Here is a 24,193-nt window from a genome sequence, read left to right on the forward strand (position 1 = left end):
CACAACTCCTGTAATTAAAGTGCCTACATTGTGGATGAAGAAACACAGGGGCACCTTTTGGACAGCAACATTTTCAGCCTGATGGGAAGATGGACTAGCAGATTTAAAAGAAATACAAGCCAATCTCCAGCTCACATTGTTAAGGCTTTGCCTGAATAAAATCTGATCATTATGAGCGCCTCTGACAGTGTTAAATGGTTCCCTGTGAACTCGTGCACATGGAAGAGAGCTTGTTCTTTTGAAAAACAGGCTTACTGGCTGGATCACCAGATTATAATAGAAGAAAACTTGGGTAAAAAAAAGAAAACCAATGCAGCCATCGCATCTTAGAACTGGTAAGCTGCAATATAACAAAAGTTTTGAGTTTAATACCGCTTTAAGTGTTACCACTCATTTTGTAAGTAGCATTTAAGGCCCTTCTTTTAAAACTTGATATTTTGACATTCGTCTCATGGGAAAGATTGTTTAGTAAAGCTTTGCCCGCTCTGATCATTCATAACAGGAGTTATAATTTGGAGAGTTTTTAATAAATGGTCAGGATAAAACAGTCACTTGTTCCATGTCCAGGCAGCAGTTTGTCATTTAGTGATGCCTTTACGCCATCTCCATACCAAGCGTATTACTTTACTTCAGCTCTCATAAAGTGGCCTTTGCTTCTTTTTTTTTTTTTTTTTGTCACTTTATTATTCTTTTATTTATTTGATTCTGATATTAAACCTTTACCTCTGACTTTTTATAAACTGTATGAAAAAAAAATATAGACGTGCAAGGTGAAATAAAACGAAAAGCAATTATATCGTTAATCCTTACTGATGGCCTCTTTTTGTTAGGGGAACATGGGAAAGGGGGATTACAGACCACCTACTCTGTAATGATTCACCAAATAGAGGAACTGAAAAGAGCAGCAACCTTGGTCCTCTCTATACCAAAGACAATCCCTTTTTATAGGGGCTGCTGGTAACACAAGTTAGATGGAAAATGTATGTGTGAAACTGAAAGACAACTTTCCCCTTTCTAGCTTTGCTCGCCCCACAGTTTCACCAGTGTAACGTTCTTCACTGCTTGCTTTGTCTATACCAGGCCCTCCAACTACTTTAAAACTCTTGAGACTGTAACTTAACACCTATAAGTTTTCTCTCTTTCCCTTTTTAGTATTTTACCCTTAAGGTAGGGATTTTACATAAAATGCCCTGAAAAACTATGTGTTTCTTACTGGCAGTTCCTTTTTTTTTCTTTTTTTTTTTTTTCTTTGCTTCCCTCCAAAGTTTTGTCTATTAGAGTATGTGAGGGCGAACAAGGTCAAATGTTATATTTACAGTCCCTCTTGTGGATGAATGCAGTACTGTCATCAGTGTCTTCAAGAAAGCTGCTAACCCCTGATGTGCTGAGAAAATTCAACAAGGCATGGTCTTCATGTCAGCCATATAACCCCTGCACCTCTCAGACGTTGGGCTTATTAAAATCTTCGGTCTTGTTCACAGTACTGTGTTTTGCACTGTAGCATGTTATGCCGCTATGAAAGCTGACGCGTTCTTCTCTTCGCAGGTTCTGGTACTGGCCCTTATGACGGTGGAGCTGTTTGGGATGATGGGTCTTATTGGCATTAAGCTAAGTGCTGTGCCCGTGGTGATCCTCGTAGCCTCAGTGGGCATTGGTGTAGAATTTACTGTGCATGTGGCCTTGGTAAGTGCTGCATCTGCTTTCTTAATATTGTGTTGTGTGCTTTTTTTTTTTTTTTTTTTTTTTTTTTGTATCAATTTCCTCCTTTTTTGTTTAGTTTTCTGAAACTTCCTATGGGAATATTTTTATTATAGTTCTGTGCTCTGTATATATTGTTTATACTAGTTGCTATGATTTTATATGGTATTATCTTTGTTTGTAGAATGAACTTTTATCTGCGCTGTGTTTTGTCTGCTTGGTCGGAGATTAACTAGATTCCTAGGATGACATTGTGATTTTAGCATATCATGTGGCGTACATCTTTTTTAATAAGATTTTAGTTTTGGTGTGTACTTGGGTGTAAACCAAAGGCATTTGATTCACATATATAAATACTTACGACTCCAAAGTTGAGTAGTGCAACTTTGACGAAACTTTTAAATGGGTGCAACTTGGATGTGTTTTCCCTCTGCAACGTAGAACCCATTGTTACACCACTGTTGCATGTAAAACATTCAGGTGCAATGTTCACAAAACTTTTAAAGTTTTAATGCTCCATTCGCACTTGTACGACTCCAAAGTTGCACCGACTTTGGAGTGCAACTTGGATACAACTTTGGCTTTAACCAGTGATGAAATACAACTGTTCCATTGTATAACATTTATGCAGGACTTTCATGCAACTTTTGAGTGTTAATTATGAAGTCTCTGACCCTCGAACGATTTTTCATGCAACTTTGATGTGCAAAGTTGCATCACAAGCGTGAATGGAGCCTAATATTGAAGTCTATGGCCCTCAAGTTGCATGGAAATTGGAACAAAGTAGTGCATGAACTATTTTTGAAGTCACTACGACTTGAAGTAGTACATATATGAACGGTTACATTGGAAAACTTGGGGTATGACTTGTCATATGACAAGTTGCACATGTGTGAATGGGGTGCAATGGCATGTAATTTTTACTCTTAACTGCAGCATTTGGCAAGCGGTACAACTTGCAAAGCTTCCAAACGCCTCCATTTAAATCAATGGAAGCATGCCACCACGCTGCTAAGCACTCCTAAGGCATTTGGTGCATGTTTGCAGAGTGCTATAGCAAGTCTATTTTCCTTCTTCCCTCCTGTCCCCAAAAAAAGGCTTCAGAAATAGGCGTTCTAGTCTTAAAGCAGTTGTAAAGGCTTTTTTTTCTGAAAATAGACATTTTGTATTTACCTGTTCTGTGCAATGGTTTTGCACAGAGCAGCACCAAACCGCTTTTGAAGTCCCCTGGCAGCAAACTCCTCCTCTTTTCCGAGTGCCCCATAGCAAGTCGCTTGCTATGGGGGCACTCATGCAGGCTTGATCCTGAGCTTTGCTGTGTGCATCCAAAGACGCACGGCATGACTCGTCCCTGCCCCCACTCCCTTCTTGCAGGATTTGACTGACACCAGCAGGACCAATGGCTGCAGAGTCTCCTGTGAAAAGAGGGTAGAAGAGCTGTTGCAGACAGGTACAACACTAGATCGAGATCAGGCTCAGGTGTGTAAAGAGGGAGTGGGGGGTTTATAAACAACATAACATAACACTTGAAGTATTGTAAAATGGTAGTGAAGCTACCTACCTCTGTTTCCATCAAGATCCAGCCCCCCTCTTTGAAATTGTGTCCCCCTTTTTCAGGGTGATGTGGCGGGGGTGAGTCTCAACATAAAACATCTGGAGGAGATCTAGAAACTGACATTCTTGCTAAAAAGGTAGATGCTGGTTTTTATATGCACCCCCGTCTCATGTAAAGGGCTTCCCAGCCAGTTTAGTCAATTCTTATCTCGTCCATATTCAGTGGGAGCAATAGGGAGTATAAACGAATGTTGACGGCTTGTCCGAGTTCAGAGTAATCAAACAGCAGGATCTTTAGCTGTGAAATTTTTAACTAAATCTTTAATGAGAGAAATCAAGAGGCTGCCAATTACCGACTTCCATTTGCCAGTTCTCTGGATGTTGAGATGTTTCCCTGACTTCATTGTCTTCCAAGTCACCAATATTGCGCTGATCGAGAGAGAGAGAGAAAAGTTAATTCTTATTTATTGACTTGTTCTGCATCGTGACAGCCAGGCAACTAGCATTTGGAAAAGGGGACAGCCCCCATTCTCTTGTGTAAGATTTCTTGACTCCTCCAGGGAACAGGCAAGGTGGTCCTGTCTTAAAGACTAACTCCACCTTTTGCACCATGGTACATGTTGCACATATGTAGGGTACAACATGATATAAAATGGACCCCGCACCCGTTTTTGTTAAAGGTGAAGCCTTTAATGTGCATGGGCATTTTTAGTATAAATTTCACAAATTATTCTGTACAGGATTTGCTTTCTGTAGCATCCAGGCTAATACCCTTTTTTTCTGCACATTTGCAGGCTTTTCTCACAGCCATTGGTGATAAGAACCGGAGGGCAATTTTGGCTTTGGAACACATGTTTGCACCAGTACTGGATGGAGCCGTCTCAACTCTCCTGGGGGTCCTTATGCTAGCTGGCTCCGAATTTGACTTTATTGTCAGGTAATGTGCATGATTATTCCTCATACAAAACACAAAGTAACTACAAGGATTGATAAAATATTGCTATTTGGTAAATATATATATTTAAATGTCTTTCTCAATATTTGGGCACACAAAACAATGCTCTGTAGGCTGAGCTGCAGAGCCATCAGTCACATTTAGTAGATGACATTAAGTGCTCAGGGGTTTCTGCAGGGAATTAAGGGGGAGGCTGTTTTCTTGTGGATTTCATTAAGAATGTTGGTTTGTCAGCTCTGAGGAGGTTTTCTTTGAAAGGAATTTGATAAGTGCAGTGAAATTGATCCCTCTCTATTACAAACAACCTGTGGAGCTCTGTAAAATGACTAATCTTGGATGTATCACTGCTTCATTGTGATCAGCTGCCGTGGCAAAAAGAGGCCTGAGAGTAAATCCGAGGGGAGGATGGGCTTGTGAGATTCTTGGGGGTTACAGACATGTGTCCAAACCTGTATTAAATGTGTTACCCAAGAATAGCCACATGTCCTAATAACCTAAGAAAGTTTTATATAGTGAGATTTCTGTGTGCATGGACCTATATGTCCACACAAAGTTACAGTCTACCACTTAAGAAGGGGAACACATAAATCAGGCATTTTTTAAATACAAAACGGGAATTAAAGGACAGGTGTACATGTAATTTAACTTTTACTATACTGCCCCAGAGGCTTAAAGTGTAAGTTCATGCAAAATCTAAATTCCCTGCATCTATAGACACCAGGGATCTACAACTAACCTCTCCATCCCTATAAAGACAAAATGAGTATACATACCTTTTTTGCAAGCCGATCTGACCGGATCCTGAGCTGAGCTGAGCTGTGAGCCATGGCGTCTCTGTGTAAGCAGGTGCAGAGGAGACGGAGGGAAACGGAAGCCCCATAGTAACTCTATGGGTGATGTCACTTGCCATTAATTTCACAGCCGTTGTCCTCCGTGTCCTCTGCAGAGCTTCCGCCGCTGGAGAGAGTCAGATCAGCTTCCAAAAAGATATGTTATGTAAGGGCCAGGGACTTTTTAGTTTTTTGGTTCCAAAGTCTTCAGTGGATCAAAAACGTGTGTTGAAAAACACAAAATGCACCCAGAATATGCAAACTGCAACTTGCATAGGTGTGAACCAGGTAGTGCTTTTAATTGAGACAAATACACACTATAGAGGGATCTGCTTTGTTCAAATTTGAGGTTTTCTACCACGTTAAGGCTTAATAATTTCCTCCCACTTGCCACACTCTAGTTGCTTGTGTACCTTCATGGTGCTTCCATGGCATTATCCAGAAGATGAAAGGAAGTTCCTGGATGGCTGCACATATGAGGTGTGCGGCCATCCAGGAACTTCCTTTCGTCCTCTACATTGAGCAGAGCCAGCACCTGTGAGTCTCATTAGGGTAACACGGTGTTTCTGAGAGGCTGGAGCGGTAATCTTTCTATGCTCATGCCATTATCCAGCGTTTACAGCTAGTTTTCGTTTATTTGCAAAGAGCTGCTGCATATGGAGGATCTCCCAGTTTCGATCTATAATCCCATTTTAAATTAGTGGTGCTCAGACACAGCCAGCGTTTATAAGAGCATCGAGGCAGGCTGCAGCAGTACAACGGAGTTAAATCGTAACTAAACCCATTCATTTAATGGTTTAAAAAAAATCCCATTCCTGGAGTGATGGGAAAGCTAACTGTCACAATTGCTTGTGCTCACAACCAAACGTCAAATCATCAAATGGCTGTTGTCATAACTGATCCATGTGCAGCACCATGGCAGTTGCAGATCATAGAGAGGCTAAGATGGCAGCTTCCTTGGTTAAAAAGGATTGGAGGATTTAGTTCCGCTTTAAATAAGCTGCTCGGGGGGGGTTGAGGGGAAGGTTAGCGGGTGTTTAGGTAAGTACACCTGTATTTTTAACATTTACAGGTATATTTTTTTTTAAATGCTTATTGCTCTTTGGATATAGAGGAGGTAAAATTGTCATCCTAATAAGCCCTGCTGTTTAATTCATGCACATTAAGGCCCGGTTCCCACCGCTGCGGGGGGAGATCCGGATGTGATTCGCACAGCAAATCACATCCGATCTCCGTAGCGATGCGAGTTCAGCCATACAGATAGTATGGCTGAATTCGAAGCGCTCCCGCAGCAAACTCGCACGGGACCCTTTTTTGGGTCCGCAACAGAATCGGATCGCATGGGGGTTCACACCATGCGATCCGATTCCTGTGCGAGTCGGCAGATCGCACTGCGATATGCCGACGGATCTGGGGGTGTCATTAACATAACATTGACACTCCCAGCCGTCCGCATAGGGCAGTGTGAACTGCCGGCGGGAGGTGTGCGATGCGGGTAAACGCCGCGGATTCGCGGCGTTCCCGCATCGCTATAGTGTGAACCCGGCCTAACTCTGCACAGTTCTTGAATCTCAACGTGTCCAGCTAATTTTTGGGGGTTGATATGGAGAGATCATAAAATATATATTGTTCCAGGGGAATACCAGAGTTCCGAATCTTTTGGGAAGGCAGAAAGATTAGCTAAACAGTGTTAAATAAAATGGAGGAGACACGCAAACGCTGTATACATAGACTTCACAGAAATATAATCGCATTGTTTATACTAGTGCTAGATGGATGACATACAAATGTTTCTGGGGTATATTATTGTTCCAAATCCCAGTTTTGAGTTTTACTTGGTTTGCGTTTGAATAGGAAATTGGCTTGCTGATTGTTACATAGTTACATAGTTACATTGTGCTAATGGAGTTAAGATTTCCCAAGATGTTTACAGAACCAGGTTTATTTGTATGTTAGGATTTCAGCCAAAAGAGATAGTGGAAAACAAAACTTGGTTAACCTCTTTTGTTAAATCTTGAAGGGACATGTGACCTGTTGAAAAAAGGGACTCTATTGCAGGCCTCTCTATTCTTTTCATTCTCACAAACCAGACAGATTTTTGCCAAGTTTCTCACTCCACGTTTTATTGCAAAAGAAAACAGGCAGTTGACATGCTCAAGTGCTACAATGAAAATGCTCAAATGACATTAATTTTTAGAATATTTCTGATTAATCCCTGAATATTTCTGAATAATCCCTGACCATAAGCCTCAGTGGTGGGAAACAACATGCACTTGTGCACTTCCCGCCTCTTCCCCATTACTTTGGCCTTTATGTTTGAATTGGCTGACTCAAAACAAGAGTATTCAGAGATGCTAAATTGATCAACAAAAGATTAGCCTGCAATGCAGCTCAGCCATTGTGGAGCCTTTTACTACGTACAATGCTGAGGCATACCATAGAATGGAAAGCATTTTCTTGGACAAAAAGCTGGTTCCCTGTTCAAAACGGTTTGCCATTTAAGCTATGTGGTAAAACTGAAAATCACTGAATTCTAAGAGTACAGTCATTAAATAACCGAGGGGGGGAAAAGGAGAGAAACTTTTACCTGACAAACTGGAGGTTTAATTGGAGATTGTTATAGTAAGTTTCACAAAAAGTTCACTTTGGATTAGCAGCAGTAAAAGTCTCTCTCTCCTTTTTTTTAGTAAAGACTATTTTGTGGAAATGATCCTTTCCTTCATTTGTTATTTTCTGAGTTCTGGCTAATAAGCAGCGTATGTGCCCGTTTTTTTTTTTTTTTTTTTTTTTCTATTCCTCTCGATCCATAATTTGTAGTCACATGTTGCATTTTCTTATATACAAGTAATCTTTCTAGCCTTCTGTCTTCCTAACAATATAACCATTTTCTTTTCTCCAAACTAACACTGAATTGTGGGATACAGTATCTGAGGTAAATTCAAATATGTGTTACTAAATCCCACTGTTTTTGTCTTGCTGTGTGTCATTGTTTGGGCCTTGTAAATGCATGTTTTATACAGTTCTAATTTGGAGGTCATTTTAATTATATGGAATATACAAAGTGTAATATATACTAATTGTACTTTAGTATATATAAACTAATTAGGAAAATACTGAATTTGCTATTCTCCACCTTGCAGATACTTTTTTGCTGTCCTAGCAATATTAACCCTCCTTGGAGTTCTGAATGGATTGGTGCTGCTTCCAGTTCTCCTCTCGTTTTTCGGACCTTACCCTGAGGTAAGAATTTCCCTATTCACATCAAATCAAAGTGCAGTTTTTATGCTCAGGGTTTAGTTGACGCACCCTTACCACACCTCAAGTGGAAAATGGTTTTGTAGTGTTGGCCTCTTTCTGAAAGTGACAGTTCCCTGATTTTATCTGGCGTCAATACTTCCAAATCACTAAGGCCTCATTCATACCATGTGCAGAGCTGTCAGTTTTTCTGCATACGTACTGCAAATGCTCAAAGCAATTCTCTATGTGCCATGTTCACAGCACAACACTGGTATCTGTTGTCGATTTATTTATTTTTTCTGCGTAGGAAGTGTATGCAGTTTGCAGTTTTGTAATAAAAAAACTGATGTGACAGCATTGTGGCATGAACAGGGCACATAAGACACGCATGAAAACCGATGTCATTCTGCATAAAAGCTCCCTGAAACATGCATGAAAACTGATGTAAACCTGTGTCTCTGCAAGTGAAATCTCCACAGCTTTTCCATCACTTTTTTTTTTTTTTTTTGCACATATTGTGTGAATGAGGCCTTAGCCAAAACATGCATGAAAGCCAGACAAAAGTGTTGGTTCCTTGCCTCTTTACTAGCTCTGGTTCAGCGACTTAAAAGTTCTGAATGTTGAAGTATTGTATCCCAAATAATCAAATATATTGAAAAAAAATGTAAAAAAAGTCATATATTTAGATGAGGTATTTAAATAACCGTAATATACTTGTTAAAAAAAAAAAAAAAAAACAGGTTTCCCCCATTGATGGAAGAGACCGGCTACCTACACCTTGCTTAGTTCCTCCACCAAGTATTGTGAAGTTTCCAGTGTTCACACGACAAGCACCTACAGGATCTGATTCTTCAGACTCCGAGTCAGGTTCTCAGACAACAGTATCTGGCATCAGTGAGGAGCTTCGTCAGTATGAGGCTCAACAGTCATCTGGAGTACCACCTCATCAAGTTATGGTGGAGGCCACGAGAAACCCAGTCTTCCCTAGGTGTTCTGTGAGTATTATAGTTTGGAATTTGCACAATATGTCTGGTCACCTTCATACTTTTATGTCAGTACTGCTGTTATTTATTTCAAGACCAGGGCATTCATTTTAGCAGCATTATGCTAAGACCGGAAATCAGAGCACTGATAAAAAAGAGAGACGAAAGGAGTGTTATAGACATAAATGAAGCTGTTGTCTTTTAGTAAAATGTGTTTTCTTTTCATAGGTTGTTCAACCAGATACCAGACAGAGCCAGTCAAGTCAGAGGACACAAGCTAATCGGGACCCCAGAACTCAGCAACAGTGGCGACCTAGTAGGAATCGAAGGTGGGAACCAAGGGATGGTTTGTGTCCACCTCCATACCGACCTCGCAAAGACGCTTTTGAATCTTCTGCTGACAAGCATAGTGGGACTAGTACCAGAGAACGCTCAGGGCAAAGGCCCCACTTACAGAACAACAGGAAACCTGCCTTTGCTCCAGCAGGTGCTTCAGTGCCTTCATACTGCCAGCCTATTACTACTGTGACTGCCTCTGCTTCAGTTACTGTAGCAGTTCATCCTTCTTTATGTAGCCACAGTGCTCGTGGTAGCTACCCGTTCTACAGTGGGTATCATGAAGATGAACATGGACCTTTCCAGGACCCTCATGTGCCTTCTAATGTGCGGTATGAAAAAAGGGACTCAAAAGTAGAAGTGATAGAACTGCAAGATTTTGAATGTGAAGAAAGAACACACGGACATTTCTCAAAATAAGGTAAGCTCACATCCATTTTTTTTTTTTTTTTTTAATGTCCCTATGTCTGTGAGTTGTCTTTTAAAACTCTTGATTGACCATAAGTGTTTCCGTTGAAGTTGTCACTAGGACAAATAGTGGTTGAATTGCCTCATTTGGAATACAGACCGTAATTAAAACTTGGCAAGGAACTCTTTGTTGCAGTGACAGCTGTCTGGGGGGAGTTCCTTCACTTTGGAGAGATTTCATCTCCCTTCCTGTTACATCCCTGGGATAGAAAGTGAAGGGAAATATTCAAAAATGGAAATGGACAGCGCAGCAAACAAACTGGCATGTTTTAACTTCTATAGTTTACGAAAAACTAAAGGGGGGGGTTGGCTTGACATCTAATTTAGATCCTGGAGAAAAATGTCATTGAATAAAGGGCACAAGGAGAAAAATTTGGTACAGAAACATTTTAGCTCCATACTGTTAAGGCGAACTCAAGGTGCGATGCCCTTTGCCTAGAGCAGTGGTTCTCAACCTGGGGGTCGAATGACCATTTGCCAGGGGTCACCGAATCCTGGGCTGTTCCTGAAGCAGCCTTTTTGCACTTGCAGAGCTGGGCTGTTCATGGAGCCCGCGGCCGCCGACTCAGCCTCTTCGCAGCCGCCTATTCAGTTCACGGCATGGCTGGGGGGGAAGAGACTATAGGTGAGCTGGTTAGGAATGTGAAGTGGGAGGGGCTGGAGGAGACCCTATCTCCTGATTTTGGCATAGGTGTCACTGCTACGAGACACCACAAAGTCGGCGACACAGTGAGTAACACTACCTGTGATTATAGTTGCCATTAAAAGTCCCCACTACAGTTCTCAGATCAGCAGATGACTCTTGATCAAGAGCACCTAAGTTGGCTGATCAGAACTCCCCACCAGCACTGGCACTCATAACTCCACCCCACCCCCCACCCAACCAAGGATTAAGGGAAGGCATAAAAATAGACAATACATGGAAGGGAGAGGAAAAGAGGGGGAGGAACAAAGAAAAAAGGAAGAGAAAGAATAAGAGAGAGAACAAAGGACTGGTAGAGAGAGGGATGGGAGGGGGGCAAGAATTAGGATAGAGAGATAAAAGGGAAAGAAAGGAAAACAAAGAGAAAGTGGTACTTCCTAAAATATACAATAAGGCATTTTAATACCGTATGAGTGGAAGGGACTCGGGGAGGAAAGCTAAATGTTAGGGGGTGCAAATTACTTGTAATGCCTTGGGTGCTGAAAATCCACGCTACGAAGATAATTTTACTGTTAAGGGACCCCACAACCTGGGGAATTTTTATCAAGGAGTCACAGCACTAGAAGGGTTGAGAACCACTGGCCTAGAGCCATTATCTTGATTGACTGTAGACTTGCCACCTTTTCATAACAGCAATATTAAATGAAAACAATATTCCTAGGATAGCTAGTAGTTATTCATTCAACTGGCCTCACTCTGTAAAGGGCTGGTTCACACCAGATGTGTTGAGTCTGCGTTGGGCGACTATTCCCGCGCAGTCCCACCACATGGACAAGGCAAATGCCTTGTCTCCTATGTGCCAGGTTCACACCACTGTGTTGCAGTTGTGTGCAGACACAAATCGCCAAAAAAGTACTGCATACAAACTCAAGTATAGCTAAATGTAACAAACTACTACTAGATCTATCATTACTTTGATAAATTAAATCCTTCACAGAGATATTTATAAGAGTGTCCAATCCTGACTTTCAGTCGGTCTGTGCTGGATCTAGGCAGACAGAAATTTTAATGAGTTGACGTAACTTTGTATATGATCAATGTCTTGAATAGCAATTGGCTAAATTTAATTAGAGCATTTCCAAAATCTCAGTCTCTCTGGTTATAGCACTCTGTATGCATTTTACCTGTTTACCAGTTCTGTTTCTGCCAGGGACCTGATTTTATATTGTAGCAAGTCGAGAGTAATGGACAAACACATTGGGGTTGATTTACTAAAACTGGAGAGTGCAAAATCCAGTGCAGCTCTGCATAGTAACCAATCGGCTTCCAGGCTTTTTGTTAACGCTTAATTGAACAAGCTGAAGTTAGAAGCTGATTGGCTACCATGCACAGCTGTATATACCATACCAGATTTTGCACACTCCAGTTCTATGAAGTCGAACCCGTAGCCTTCATTTCAAATCTGTTGCCAACCACTATGGCAAGGCATACATGCAATGTAGGAGCTTCCCCAATGGAGTCCGCTCCAAAAAAGGTAAATCCACCACACTTATACATTGCAACTGTGTTTATCGTAAAACACACATAAAATGTCAGTCTGGCAGGACTTTATTGCATTTTGTGCATTAGCACTTCATCATAATGTATATTCCTTACAATTAAGTGCTAATGCACATAACAGGACTGTGTGTTTGTCTTATGATTAAATGGCAATGCAAAAAGAGTGGGCGCTCTCTGCTGGTCTGATGTTTTTATGTGAGCTCCTCGGTAAACACAGTGACAGCAAAATATTGTGGGGAAGAAAAAAAAAAATCCATGGTCTGGTATGAATTTTAAGGGGAACCCCCAAAATCCATACCAAACCCTTATCCGAGCATGTAGCCCGGCAGGTCAGGATAAAAGGGGGGGGACTAGCGAGCGCCCCCCCCCCCCCCCCCGGACCATACCAGGCCACATGTCCTCAACATGAGGGTGGGTGCTTTGGGGCAGGGGGCCATGCGCCCCCCACCTCAAAGCACTGTCCCCATGTTGATAACAAGGGCCTCTTCCTGACAACCCTGGCCGGTGGTTGTCTGGGTCTGCAGGCGGGGGCTTATCTGAATCTGGAAGCCCCCTTTAACCCCCAGATCCTGGCCCCCCCACCCTATGTGAATGAGTATGGGGTACATTGTACCCCTACCCATTCACCGAAACAAAAACAAAAAAATTCCTTTCCCCTCCTGGTCCTTTTTCCCCTTGTGATCCCCTTTTGATTAAATACCAATGCAAAAAGAGTGGCTGCTCTCTGCTGGTCTGAGGTTTTATGTGAGCTCCTCGGTAAACGGTGACAGAAAAATATTGTGAGGCTTTATCTTTTGTTTTTAATTTGTCATTTCTAGTTTTGTGTAATGACCTAATTGAAAAAATTGACATTGAATATTAAGGCTCCATGCAAGCAGGATGCCAAAAAAGTTGTTTTGGACATCGGATTGCTGGCAGGAAACACTGCTTTACGCGTTTTGCATTGGCATCAATGCACGTTTAGCGGCGTTGGCTTTTAGCCGCATTTCTCTGCCTCAATGGTTCCCTATGGGAGCCCATTGATTTGAATAGAAGTCCGATCATGATGATTCAACTTGCGGTGCGACTTGTGTGCTGAGGATAAAGGGGAACCACCGCCAAAATCACAACAAAATTGGTGTGGGGATCCCTCCCTCGAACGATACCAGTCCCTTTGGTCTGATATGGATTTTAAGGGGAACCCCCAAAATCCATACCAAACCCTTAACCAAACATGTAGCCCGGCGGGTCGGGATGGGGGAGTGGACGAGCGAGCTCCCCCCCTCTGGACCATACCAGGCCACATGCCCTCAACAATGAGGGTGGGTGCTTTGGGGCAGAGGGCCCTGCACCCCCCACCTCAAAGCACCTTGTCCCCATTTTGAAGATAACAAGGGCCTCTTCCCGACAACCCTGGCTGGTAGTTGTCGGGATCTACAGGGGGGGGCTTAATTCCGAATATGAAAGCTCCTTTTAACAAGGGGGCCCCCAGATCCTGGCCCCCCACCCTATGTGAATGAGTATAAGGGTACATTGTACCCCTATCCATTCACCGAAACAAAAAAATGGTCTATTCCCCCCTCCTCTGGTCCCTTCCCCCCCCCCCCTCCTCCTCCTCTGGTCCCTTTCCCCCCCTCCTCCTCCTCTGGTCCCTTTCCCCCCCTCCTCCTCCTCTGGTCCCTTTCCCCCCCCTCCTCCTCCTCTGGTCCCTTTCCCCCCCTCCTCCTCCTCTGGTCCCTTTCCCCCCCTCCTCCTCCTCCTCTGGTCCCTTCCCCCCCCCCTCCTCCTCCTCTGGTCCCTTTCCCCCCCCCCTCCTCCTCCTCTGGTCCCTTTCCCCCCCCCCCTCCTCCTCCTCTGGTCCCTTTCCCCCCCTCCTCCTCCTCTGGTCCCTTTCTCCCCCCCCTCCTCCTCTGGTCCCTTTCTCCCCCCCCCTCCTCCTCTGGTCCCTTTCTCCCCCCTCCTCCTCTGGTCCCTTTCTCCCCCCCTCCTCCTCCTCCTCTGGTCCCTTTCTCCCCCCCTCCTCCTCCTCCTCTGGTCCCTTTCTCCCCCCCCCTCCTCCTCCTCTGGTCCCTTTCTCCCCCCCCCCCTCCTCCTCCTCTGGTCCCTTTCCCCCCCCCCTCCTCCTCCTCTGGTCCCTTTCCCCCCCCCCTCCGCCTCCTCTGGTCCCTTTCTCCCCCCCCCCTCCTCCTCCTCTGGTCCCTTTCTCCCCCCCCCCTCCTCCTCCTCTGGTCCCTTTCCCCCCCCCCCCTCCTCCTCCTCTGGTCCCTTTCCCCCCCCCCTCCTCTGGTCCCTTTCCCCCCCCCCCCTCCTCCTCCTCTGGTCCCTTTCCCCCCCCCCCCCTCCTCCTCCTCTGGTCCCTTCCCCCCCCCCCCCCCCTCCTCCTCCTCTGGTCCCTTTCCCCCCCCCCCCCCTCCTCCTCCTCTGGTCCCTTTCCCCCCCTCCTCTGGTCCTTTTCCTTCTGTTCTTCTTTCGATGTTGACTCTACACAATCACCCAGAGTAATGCTGGCTCTGCCGTGTGCAATGACTTATATCGGCATGGGGAGGGGCCATCCGCTGATGTAATCTGGAGGCCCCGTCTCTTTATGATGTCGCCGCCCGGGGCATGATGGGGCAATGACATCATAAGGGGGTGTGGCATCCGGATGATTGCACCAAAGCACCCACCCCTCATGTTGAGGGCATGTGGCCTGGTATGGTTCCCCCTCTTATCCTGACCTGCCTGGCTGCATACTCGGATAAGGGTTTGGTATGAATTTTGGGGGAGAAAAAACACCACTTCAATTTTTTTTTTTTTTTTTTTGGATCATCATGATCTGATTTCTGGTGCGACTTCTACTCAAATCAATGGGCTCTGTTTACAGCGTTAACCTGCGTTTTAACAGCTTTTACTGGCGTTCTCAGGACTGTTCTTGAACACAATTTTAGGGCATTCAGACAACAGCCCATAAACGCCCTTGCTGATAAATGTCCAAAAACGTCCATGTGTGCATGGACAGATAGGATAACATAGAGGGGAATTTATGGGCTGTTAAACAGACGTTTTTGGGAGTTTTTTTTTTTAATTATGAGCTTTCAGTGTGCATGGAGCCTAAAAATGCTGAAGGTTTGACCACCGTTTTAATAACAGAATTAGAAGAATTAACATATCTGCCCACAGCACACTGTTTAGTCAAAAATGTAGCATAATGCCATGTACACATGATCGGAATGCTCGTCGGAAAAAGCTCTGATGGTTTTCCCAATGGAATTCTGCTCAAGCGGTCTTTCCTACACGCGGTCACACCAAATTCCGATCGTTTAGAACGCGGTGACGTACAACATGTACGACGGGACTATAAAAAGGAAGTTCAATAGTAGCCAATAGTAGTCTTGTAGTTGAATCTGAGCATGCAGGATTTTTGGCGTGTCGGAATTGCATACAAGCGATCGGAATTTCGGATAGAATGTTCTCAATTTTCACAACGGAAAAACTATCGATTTTTGTCTGGCAGAAATTCAGACAGCTAAATTCCAATGGAGCATACGCACGGTCGCGTTTTCCGATGAAAGGCTCTCATCGGTCTTTTTTCTGGCCGGAATTCTGATCGTGTGTACGCGGCATAACACTTTATTTTACAGCTCTGTTATTATTTGCTCAGCTTTTCATAAATGCAATATCTGCTTAGACCCTGTACACCAGGGGTCTCAAACTGGCGGCCCTCCAGCTGTTGCAAAACTACAAGTTCCATCATGCCTCTGCCTGTGGGAGTCATGCTTGTAACTGTCAGTCTTACAATGCCTCATGGGACTTGTAGTTTCACAACAGCTGGAGGGCCACCAGTTTAAGACCCCTGCTGTACACACTTAGATTTTCTGCAGATTTTTGTCTTCAGATTTACCAAAACCATATAATATGAGGTCAAACCTTAAGAGTTTCAATTTGTATGCAATCAGACAAGCCCTTGCACTACATGGTTTTGGTAAATCTGAAATCAAAAATCTGCAGAATATCTAATAGTGTTTATGGGGTCTTTGGGCCTTGTGTATATTGGAGCATACGCCTGTGTTTACAGGTGTCCCACTGATGTCAAGATGGGGAGCAGCGTCTGTGCCTGTACAGCTGCTGCATCAAATTTGACATCTGTGGGATTGCCTGCATAAGGATGCACGGAACACCTGTTCATACTTGTACAGATAAACTTGGGCTATTGCACCCTGTGTGAACAAGGCCTTAGTGAAAAAGCATGCATTATTCATTCAGTCTTTATTCCTGTTTTTATATCTAACTGGAAAAGGTTGGGTGTGCATAGCCTCAAGCCATTTATATTGCAATCTTATTGTACGATCTACCAACAACTCTTTAGAATCAGGGTCTACTTGACAAGATATAAACGATATGGCTTGCTAAGGTAGGTCCGTGTGTTACATGGTTGTTGGTCAATCAATAGTAGATTTTACTATTTTATTATTGTAACATGTATGGCTAACAAATATAAACTTTTCATTATACACTTGTCATCTTCAAGTTCAGGTATAATTCTTTAAGTTTCCTTTGCTGAAATAAAAAAAGTGTGTGTGTGTGTGTGTGTATGTGTATATACACTCGCACTCGCACACTATCTATCTATCGTGTGTATAATATATTATAAAATTTTCGTTTATGAAGAGACTGAAAATTCTTTTTCTTTTCTTTCCTAGAGTCCACACGTACTGAATAATCGATGGCCAAAGACGGGACAAAATTTCCAGACTGGTTAATGAAAGCTGCTGGAGGTTTTATATAATGGACATGCTGCATCAGGACAACAGTTCATTGTTACTGTAATCTATTGTACAAATGTGTTAAATATTGTTTAAAAATATTTAAAAGGTGTATAAATATGTAATATACAGAAAACTGTGTAAAGTTAGTATAACAGTGGAGTTTCTTGACTCCCTTTTAACAGATGGGGCAAAGCAGATTTGCCCTCTCTACTTAATGTACAGGATCCTTGTCACATTTTAATTCATCTAGATATAAGATTCAGCATTATTTGTTTTCTGCTGCTTAAATATTGTATAATGGACTTGTATAATTTCTATGCAAATATTGCTTATATATTAGGTGTTTATATGTGTAAAAGGTTTGTGTTTTGATGTTTAATGTTCATATCACAACCCTGTGGTAGTATGTTACTGATCATTTCAAACACGCTATGCGTGAGTATTTCTATTCTTATAGACAGATATGAAGAATTTGTCTTCGCTGATGTTGTTCCTTGCCTGTCCTCGTGTGCACCTGTCTCATGTGATAATTTACTGTACAGTCTGTCCCACTGTGCATAGTCTTGGTGTGCTTATGTACAACCTGCAAAGTCTCCTCTCCATCATGAGCACTTACTAAAGGACCTTACATCCTCATTGGCAAAAAAAAAGTGAGCTCGCACCTCCACTTATGTCCATTTATGATGTGGGGATTGGCAAGATTTGGCATTCTCACTGCTGTTAAATGGCAAGCTCTTGTTGTTCTAAGCCAGTTGCATTGATCAGCCATCACCTCCATTTACACTCTTCAGTAAGTGGTATGCCAAACATTGCCTCTCCCGTCTTGTACAGGTGATACTTGATAAATTAGAATATCATGCAAAAGTTAATTTATTTCACTAATGGATCTTAAAAGGTGAAACTAATATGAGTTAGGGTCCTTTCACACGGGGCGGATCAGTTCTGATCCGCCCCGTGGATGTCCGTTTGCTCAGCGGGGATCACTCCGCCGATCCCCGCTGAGCAGGGAGATGACAGGTCTGTCTCTGCACACTGTGCAGGGACGGACCTGTCACAGCGCCGCTCTCCCCTATGGGAGATCGGATGACGACGGACCGCAGTGCCCGTCGTCATCCGATCCGATCCGCAGACGGATGGAAAAATAGCTTTTTCCTCCGTCACACTTTTTCGGATCGGAGCGGGTCGGATGTCAGCGGACATGTCACCGCTGACATCCGACGCTCCATAGAGCTCTATGGAGCACCCGTTCAGGTCCGCCTGAAAAACTGACAGGCGGGCCTGAACGGCACGTTGGTGTGAAAGAGGCCATAGACTCGTTACATGCAAAACAAGATAGTTCAAGCAGTGATTTGCCATAATTGTGATGATTATGGCTTACAGCTCATGAAAACCCCAAATCCACAATCTTAGAATATTACATGCAATCAATAAAACAAGGATTGTACATGGAACAATATTGGACCTCTGAAAAGTATAAGCATGCGTATGTACTCAATACTTGGTTTGGACCCCTTTTGCAGCAATTACTGCCTCAATGCGGTGTGCCATGGCACTGCTGAGGGGTTATGGAAGACCAGGATGCTTCAATAGCGACCTTCAGCTCTTCTGCATTGTTCAGTCTCATGTCTCACATCTTTCTCTTGGCACTGCCCTATAGATTATCTATGGGTTTCAGGTCAGGTGAGTTTGCTAGCCAATTAAGCACAATAATCCTACGGTCATTGAACCAGGTTTTGGTGCTTTTGGCAGTGTGGGCAGGCGCCAAGTCCTGCTGGAAAAAGAAGTCTGCATCCCCATAGAGCTTCTCTTCGGAAGGAAGCTCCAAAATCTCCTGGTAGACGGCTGAGTTGACCCTGGACTTAATACAGCACAGTGGACCAACACCAGCAGATGACATGGCTTCCCAAATCAACACAGACTGTGGAAATTTCACACTGGACTTCAAGCATCTTACAGTGTGTGCCTCTCCATTCTTCCTCCATACTCTGGGTCCTTGGTTTCCAAATGAGATGCAAAATTTGCTCTCATCAGAAAAAGATGACCACTGAGCAACAGACAAGGTCTGTTTTTTCTTTAGCCCAGGTAAGACGCTTCTGACGTTTGTTCAGGAGTGGCTTGACGAGAGGAATACCACATTTGAAGCCCATGTCCAGGATCCGTCTGTGTGTGGTTCTTGATGCACTGACTCCAGCCTCAGTCTACTCCTTGTGAAAGTCCCCAACACTTAAATGGCCTTTTCCTGATGATCCTCTCCAGGCTGCGGTCATCCCTGCTGCACTTTTTTCTTCCACACTTTTTTCTTCCACATAACTTTCTATTAATGTGCTTTGATACAGCACTTTGGGAACATCCAGCTTATTTTGCAATTACATTTTGAGGCTTTCCCTCCTTTATGGAGGGTGTCAATGATGGTTTTCTGCACAACTATCAGGTCAGCAGTCTTTCCCATGATTGTGATTCCTACTGAACCAGTCTGAGAGACCATTTAAAGCGGTGATTTTCAACCAGGGTTCCTCCAGAGGTTGCTAGGGGTTCCTTCAGCATTGGGCAATTTCTGCCTCTCAGATAAGTTCCCAGTCACACCATTGATAGTTTTAGCTATCTGTAAGGAGATAATTCTTCCCAATGACCACAAATGTAAGTACCATTCTTCCCACTGACCATCACATTAATGTATCATGAGTTGTAGATTTCTAATTTTTAGCAGGGGTTCCCTGAGACCAGAGAACAATTTCAAGGGTTCCTCTGTGTTGAAAAGGTTGAGAGAGGCTGATTTAAAGGCTCAGGAACCCTTTGCAGGTGTTATGGCTTAATTAGCTGATTAGAGTGGGACACTTTGAGCCTAGAACAGTGATGGCGAACCTTGGCACTCCAGATGTTTTGGAACTACATTTCCCATGATGCTCTGGTACCTTGCATTGTAGTGGAGCATCATGGGAAATGTAGTTCCAAAACATCTGGGGTGCCAAGGTTCGCCATCACTGACCTAGACTATTGCACCTTTTCACACTATTCTAATTTTCTGAGATTGTGGATTTGGGGTTTTCATGAGCTGTAAGCCATAAACATCACAATTATGACAAATCACGGCTTGAACTATCTTGCTTTACATGTAATGAGTCTCTCGCATATTGGTTTCACCTTTTAGGTTGCATTAGTGAAATAAACTTTTGCACGATATTCAAATTTTTTGAGTATCACCTGTAAGTGAAAGCACTTCAAGCAATGAATAGAGGAGAACTTTGTTTTACTCGTTTTTATATGGCTTATGATACCCACTCTTTATGTTGGTGCTAATATTCTGTTTTGTTGTGTTTCTTGTCTCTAAACAAAATGTAAATGGTTTCCCTATCTACCTCCCTTCCTCTTTTACATACATAGATATGTTGTTTGCTCAGAGTTTACCTTTATACTATTAATTTAATTCAAATATTAAGATTTATAATTTTTTTTTTTTTTTTTTTTATACTTGGATATACTGTATGATTTCTTCCTGTCCCATTGTGGGGTTGCAGTGCATTACATTGCATGCTGCTTTGTCATAGAAGAAGTTTTATTTGAAATTCTTAAATCAATAAGGCACTTTAAAAAAAAAGAAAAAAAGAAAAAAAATGAAATTTTAAATAACCTTACCTGAAATACATAGCTGCCTTTTCTTATCATGATAAGCTATTGTTACATAAGCACACTGAGACCTCCATAAATATCTCTGTGTTCAGATCACTGCCATCAATGCAGATTGCAACTGCCATTGACAGTACAAACATTGCCCTGTGTGCTTGCAGTGTAATAACCACATAGCACTAATATGTATGTGTTTCAAGCTAAACCATATGACACAACCTGAAAAACTACCTTCACCCCACTAATCCGGCATACATAGCACAGTGATGCTCAAACTTCCTGTGGTTTCTTTCATTCATCTAAGATCAAAGCTGGAATTCTTTAAGGTGATCAAATGCTCCATTCTCTCTTCATAAGATTATGATCAAGTTCCAGTCTAGGGGAGAACATTCCAATACTGAAAACTGGGATACTTTTAAACCCCCTGCCACTCCCTATTTGACAAAACCCAGCATCAATTCTATTAAGCTTCACTGTTGTGTTTTTTTTGTTTTTTTTTATTTTTTTTTGCCATTACCAACATTCAGGTTTAATGCCAAAACAGATCCAGTCTGTGGGGTTGATTTCCTAAAGGAATAGAGCATGTTCAATTGGTATAGGGATTTAATTTAGCTTAGTGGATGTCACTTTACATAGACTACCCAATGTGCAAGGAAATGTGTTTTTTTTTTTTTCCTGTAAATGATTGAAGTCAGCAGAGCTTCATCTCATTCACTTGGCTAAGGAAAATTCCAATGTAAAGTGAAAATTCACTTTGCTGAGGGAACAGCCTATATTTCTTTAGTAAACTAACCCCCTATGCTTTAGGTTGTTTCCTTGCTGCAGGCACATCCCTTTTTAAAATATGTGTTAATGAAAAAGCTTTAAGAATATTGGCATTAATGTGTCTCATAAAAAAAAATAGGCTAGAGTTCTACCCTTTTGACTATCCCATGTTTTCTAGGTGGGAACGAAATACTGCAAAGAAGTAAGATGCCACCAAATTGCTCTGTACTTTCAGTTCAAAAGCTATTTTATGAAGCTGGCATTTTCAGTTTCAGTTACCATTACTGTATATACTCATATTACAAAGTCTGGGGCTGATTTACTAAGGGAATTGAGAACCTTTGCACAATAAATTGTGTGAATATTCAATTATCCAATCATGTTCAGATGAAATTCAGTGGGAATTTGGTATTCACCTGATCTGGGTATTTGAAGTGAATGTTCTATGAAGATTTTCATCTCCTTTAGTAAATCAATGTCTGTCTTCAAAAAGTCATTTTACACCTAGAGCTAGACTTCACCCTGAGGTAAAGTACTTAAAGTGGTTGTAAACCTCCTGGCATGAAATATGAACAAAGCATATCTCTCTATAGTGTGTACTTGTCTCAATTAGGAGCACAAAGTAACATTTCTGCCTGCTGCTTTGTTCCTCTGCGATCAGCATGAATCACTTCTGATAAGTTTTTCTGACACCAAGAGAAAAATGGTGATGGGGGAGGGACCTCCAGCTGATTGACACCCTTAGCTCTGTTCCTATGTGAATGGGGGGTGGGTCCCTTCCCTCCTCTCAGCTCTCAGCACTCTCCTCGCTGAGCTCTGCAGAGTGTAACTTCGGATCTCCACCTTTTTTCTGAACTCTCAGACAAGCTTGTAAATTCAGGACTTTAAACAGATGTAGAGAGGAGTGCAAATAAGCAGGTACAACTTATGTAGGAGGATTTGTTTCATCTCGATGTATCACCTGAGAATAGTCCTTTCACTGGGTATGTGTAAGTGTTCACAACCACTTTAAAGTACAACTCCATAGAGCTAAAATGCTAAAACAGCTGAAATAGGTGTGAACTGTTTTACCAGCCCCCAAATCTTGTGATTTCCATAGTCGTTGCCACACTGTTTAGCCTGGATGATGACCCCGCTATTCACTACTGCATCTTTGCAGATTCCTGTGTCACCTCCCTGCTTATTGGACTATGAAGAGGCTTATCGCCCTGCTGAGGTCCACCCTGTGCCCTCCTAGCTCAAATCACCTGAAACCCCATTAGATTAAAGCAGCATTTTGATCACCTGGCTTACCGTGTTTAAATTCCCATTCCCTGCTTTCTGCTGCACAGGTGGCAGGGCAAAATATATAAAGCTAGATACCAGGCAGCTACATAGGAGCAGTGTTTTAAAATGCATTCATTTTAAAACTGGTGCTCCACCTCAAAGAGAAGCAGGAGACAAATGCAGAGTCTGCTTCCAAAAATGCTACTTCCCTGGCTTTAATACAGTGCATGCAGTAGGTGGTGTGTGTTTTTTTTTTTTTTTTTTTGTTTTTTTTTTTTAAGGTCAATGAGTTGATAAGGAACAAATCCACAAGACTGGCATATCAGTAAGGAAAGTAGCATTTTCAGAAAGTGAGGTCAGCAGGGACAATTTGCTTTTTTCCTCTCAGTAAGGCTCTTTGTTAGGACACAAATTTGTTGATCATTTAAGCATTCCTAAATGTAAAGCTGAAGGCATCACTGTGCTATCATGCCATACCTGCAGTGGTACAATATACTAGTGCCTTTCATTGCTCATCCCTCCAAGTACCACACTACATTCTTACACTGCCAAATATCTTCCCTCTCCCTTGTTAGTGTGTCTGCTGCCTTCTGCACAGTATATTTATATGTCTCCTATAGTCACATTGGCAAAGGGAGAACCGTAGCTGGCAAATATTTTTTGTTCCTTTTTTTATTTTTAATATTTATATTTTTGTATATTAAGAATGTGTTCTTACAGTATTTGTCATGCCAGTTTATAACAAAACGATGCAGGGATTTTTTTTTTTTTATTTCTATTGGAAAAACTATTACAGCTATGGGCTACTTTTTAATTGAATTCCTATTTGTATAGAGTGCTTACTAATGTTAAATAGGAGAGAATATATAACATTTACAATAAAGACTCATAGCTTTCTAGATTAAGGAGTAAAAAGGAAAATTATTCAAACTGGGTCTCATTTCCTGCCTTTTTATGGCAGGCATGAGTTTTTGTGTCATTTCATTTACAAAGATAAACATATGCCATATAATTTATTTATATGAAAATTTATTTTTGTAGTGTACATAGTAGTCATCAAGTCTTTTTTGACAAAAGTATATTTTTAAAAGAGTTTATATGTATTGATACCATTTGTTAGACATGGAACTTGGGTACAGTGCACACTTTTTAAACTACGCCAGACAAAATACTGCTTAGCCCTGCTATGGCTATGGGTTGGCCACCTACATGCATAGGGGGTTGCTACACCATTCCATCAGAGAACGGGTTACCCAGAGAGAGAAGAGACCATTATAACTCTCTCACTATACAGAATGTGTTTCATTGTTTGTGAACTAGTGTGGTTTACATTTCAAACATTGGAAATAAAAATTTGTACAAAATCTCTAAATATTAATGTTCGAACACTGATAGAATTTCTAACCTGAATAAAAATTATCATAACTTATATGACGTATTTTAGTTTTTGTGGTTTCTTTTTTTCGGTTTGTATGGTGAAGTGGTTTTATTGTAGTACAGTATAATATGTATAGATTGTCATTGCAAATCCATAAATTGAAAATGAGCTA

The 24,193-nt window shown here is 42.2% G+C and overlaps 1 protein-coding gene across 4 annotated transcripts in view; it reads left to right on the top strand.

Moving 5' to 3' along the window:
- The window catches only part of PTCH1 (patched 1), a 132,670-nt gene extending 114,528 nt beyond the window's left edge, over positions 1–18,142 (top strand). For all 4 annotated transcript variants that reach the window (XM_077474807.1, XM_077474806.1, XM_077474809.1 and 1 more), the window contains 6 exons: positions 1,546–1,683; positions 4,047–4,189; positions 8,178–8,277; positions 9,015–9,269; positions 9,486–10,014; positions 16,923–18,142. In XM_077474807.1, the coding sequence (XP_077330933.1) occupies positions 1,546–1,683; positions 4,047–4,189; positions 8,178–8,277; positions 9,015–9,269; positions 9,486–10,013 (1,164 nt within the window). In that variant the 3' untranslated portion in view covers position 10,014; positions 16,923–18,142. The remainder of the gene's footprint in view (positions 1–1,545; positions 1,684–4,046; positions 4,190–8,177; positions 8,278–9,014; positions 9,270–9,485; positions 10,015–16,922) is intronic.
- Positions 18,143–24,193: the final 6,051 nt, after the last annotated feature.

The sequence above is a fragment of the Lithobates pipiens genome, unplaced genomic scaffold (assembly GCF_037356315.1).
Source record: "Lithobates pipiens isolate NorthernLeopardFrog02 unplaced genomic scaffold, aLitPip1_a1.2 Scaffold_13, whole genome shotgun sequence".
Lineage (NCBI taxonomy): Eukaryota > Metazoa > Chordata > Amphibia > Anura > Ranidae > Lithobates > Lithobates pipiens.